This window comes from Populus trichocarpa, chromosome 2 (genome assembly GCF_000002775.5).
Source record: "Populus trichocarpa isolate Nisqually-1 chromosome 2, P.trichocarpa_v4.1, whole genome shotgun sequence".
Taxonomy (NCBI): Eukaryota; Viridiplantae; Streptophyta; class Magnoliopsida; order Malpighiales; family Salicaceae; genus Populus; species Populus trichocarpa.
The window spans coordinates 1,390,424-1,393,288 of NC_037286.2; the positions used below are offsets into that span (position 1 = coordinate 1,390,424).

General features: G+C 35.4%; 1 protein-coding gene across 1 annotated transcript; it reads right to left on the reverse strand.

The window, feature by feature from the left end:
• LOC7490651 (uncharacterized) lies at positions 1-2,865 on the reverse strand. Its single transcript, XM_002301942.4, has 5 exons — positions 2,522-2,865; positions 2,319-2,430; positions 1,536-1,600; positions 879-1,448; positions 1-449 (listed from the first exon to the last, which is right to left on the reverse strand). Exons 1-5 carry the CDS (start codon positions 2,726-2,728, stop codon positions 336-338), a joined length of 1,068 nt encoding a protein of 355 aa, XP_002301978.4. The 5' UTR covers positions 2,729-2,865; the 3' UTR covers positions 1-335.

Sequence of the window (2,865 nt, forward strand, 5' to 3'; positions counted from 1 at the left end):
TAACAAAATGGTAGAATCCTGTTTCAGAGTTTCAGTACAGGATAATGGCAAAAGAGTCATTGCGGAGCCACACTAGGTATTTGTTGTAATTGAAAGACATTACAAATGCCAACTGAATCCAGCACTGCAACCTATGCTAACTTACACTGCACAATAAGGTCGAAGAAAAGAATGGCTTCCCAAAGGTCTGGCAACAACTTAACTTACATCAGATCGACTGGAATACAGAAAAGAAAATTATACAGAGCCAAACATCAGAGCTGAATGAAAAACTGCATGGAGAAGCTGCAACTTTGTTAAGCTGAAAGGTTAAAGAATGGCGTGAAAGGTGTCATTTAGACAGGAGTAGATGGGACCTTCACTTTAGGAATTTTGAAGGAAGAAGAGAATAATCTTGGAGCTTCAAAAACAGAAGCATCCATCCTTTTCTTCTTCAAGCTTCTGATACTCTGAAATCAAAAACGGTTTGAAGTACAATTAGCTTACAGGATCAAGACAAAATGTCTAGTATTTTGAGGTTCGAATGGTTATGCTGTGGGCAAATCACAAAGAATGATGTAGATTAACATGCAACTTTTGACTATCTAATTAAGAGCCTCAATGCTACATGACAACATGAATGAACAAGAAGCAAATTTGATATTCGGGCATTTTTTAAGCAATGACTGGTGGTAATCAGATTGTTTTTTCCGCTCTAAAGATGCATATACAATAGTCTTCCAACAGATAGGGTTTTCTAAAAGCTGGTATCTATTTTTGTTCTTTCATACGTAAGAGAAAAAAGATTATACTAGACCTCCAATGATGTACATGCCAAGTCAGTCATCATCTCATACCAAAATCTAACTACATATAATGCATCATTAATTCTTTAATACCTTTTCAGCATCCTTGGAAGGAACAGCGGATTGCAATACTTTCCTGTCAACAAGGTTACAATCTCTGCCGCAGCTTTTGACTCCCGAAGTGAAAGTTCTAACTGGTGCACTACAAGGTTTCATTACAGTTGTAATTTGGGCAGTTCTTAACTTTCTTAACAATTCCAACTCCCGGGAGAGTTTAGAAGTTTCTTCCTTCCATTTCTTTGTGTCAGCTTCTATCTTGGCCACCTTAGTATTCAATCTTTGAATAATTTCATTCTTCTCATCATTTGAAGATTGGAGCAACTCTGCAGTGGCAAGAACTTCTGCTATCTTCTCATTTGCCTTCTCAACTTCAGCTTCTTTAATCCTTAATTTATTGGTGAGATTGCTTTCTAGAATATCATATTGATTCCACACAAAGTTTTTCCCTTTCTGGAGAGCAGATACTTCAGAATTCTTTTCAAAAACAAGCTTCTCGTTCTCAAGCTTCAGCCTTTCTACTTCGGCTTCCAACTTTTTAGCTTCACCAGACTTTAAATCACTATGCCCGGGACCCTTTCCATTGGCAGTTTCTTCAGAATTTTCCTGATGTATATCAAGCAGAGAATTAAAAATCTTACGATGGTATTTAAGGAAAAGTCCCTAAGAACCAAAATATGAAATGGAACATACTTTTAGGCTCTGAGAGAGGTAGCCAAACAATGCTTGGAAATCTGCCAATTCATCTTCTGTTTGCTCTGCAATCACAAACACCAATCAAATAAAGCAGACTTAAAACATGTAGAGTCATTACAAAGCCCTCCACGAACAAGTGCATTCCCAACAACATAATCTATGTGAAACTCACCACATATCAACACCTAAGTAAAGACTAATAAATCTGAATCAAGATAGTCACACAGAAAAGTTGGAAAGGATGAAATTTGTGAAGTGATTTATATGCAATTCTCATAAAACTTTTAAAAAACCACTTGTAGTCAAAGGAGTATCGCTCCTATGCCAACAAGATATCTTAAGGACAACAGTGTCTTACTATATTCTATTACCCCTTCTGTTCATGCCATCATTAAAATCATAAAAAGCATTCCCTTCTCATTATAGCATGGAAAAAAGATTGAATGATTTAGCCCCAACTTACTTCATCCCATATTCAAAAATCTTGCAACAGATTCTAAAATTCTCAATTTTTTTCCATTTATGTTATATAATTCAAACAAAAAATACATAAAAACACTTGAAAAAAAAAACAATCACCTAATTTCAGAATGCATTCCATATACTTTATTGAATATATATATATATAAAGACAATCTTTAATCATTCAGCCTCTATTAGTATTATATTGAAATCAGAACTTGCAGCAGATACTTAAATCGTCAAGATTCCCATTATTTTCATATTAATGATGTACAAACCAAGATAAGAATGGATAAAACCCTTTAAAAAGTCACTGACCTAATTTCAATTTGTGAAGAGAAACCTCTCTCTGCTTCAATCCCAACATCAAATCACCTTTAGCAGCCTCAAGCAAACACGCCATGTCTTTCTCCACCAAACCCCCCTTAATCTACGCAGGACATCGCAAAAGCCTCAAACTTTCAAAACCCTAATTTTAAAATCCAAAAAGAACCAAACTTTACACAAAAAATTAAACTTGCCTGCAAAATATGATCATCATAGAGACGAATATCAGAAACCCATCTCTCATGTTGCGTTTTTATGCGATCTTCAAGGATTTTCCTCTCTTTTAAAAGAGTTTCGAGCTGTTCTTGTTGGTTCTTTAGTAATTTTACCAGCCCGCCAAACACTTTATCCCATTTTTCACGATCTGAAGTTACCACTTTAGTGCGCTTTGAAGTACCCATTTTTGAATCGAATTGTTATATAAGAAGAGAGGAGGAGGAGAAGATGAAGATTTTTTTTTGAATTGAAAGAGAATGATTGAGATTTTAGGGCTTTCACTGTTTCAGAGCGGATTCGACCGTTGTAAATTCAAAAGAGG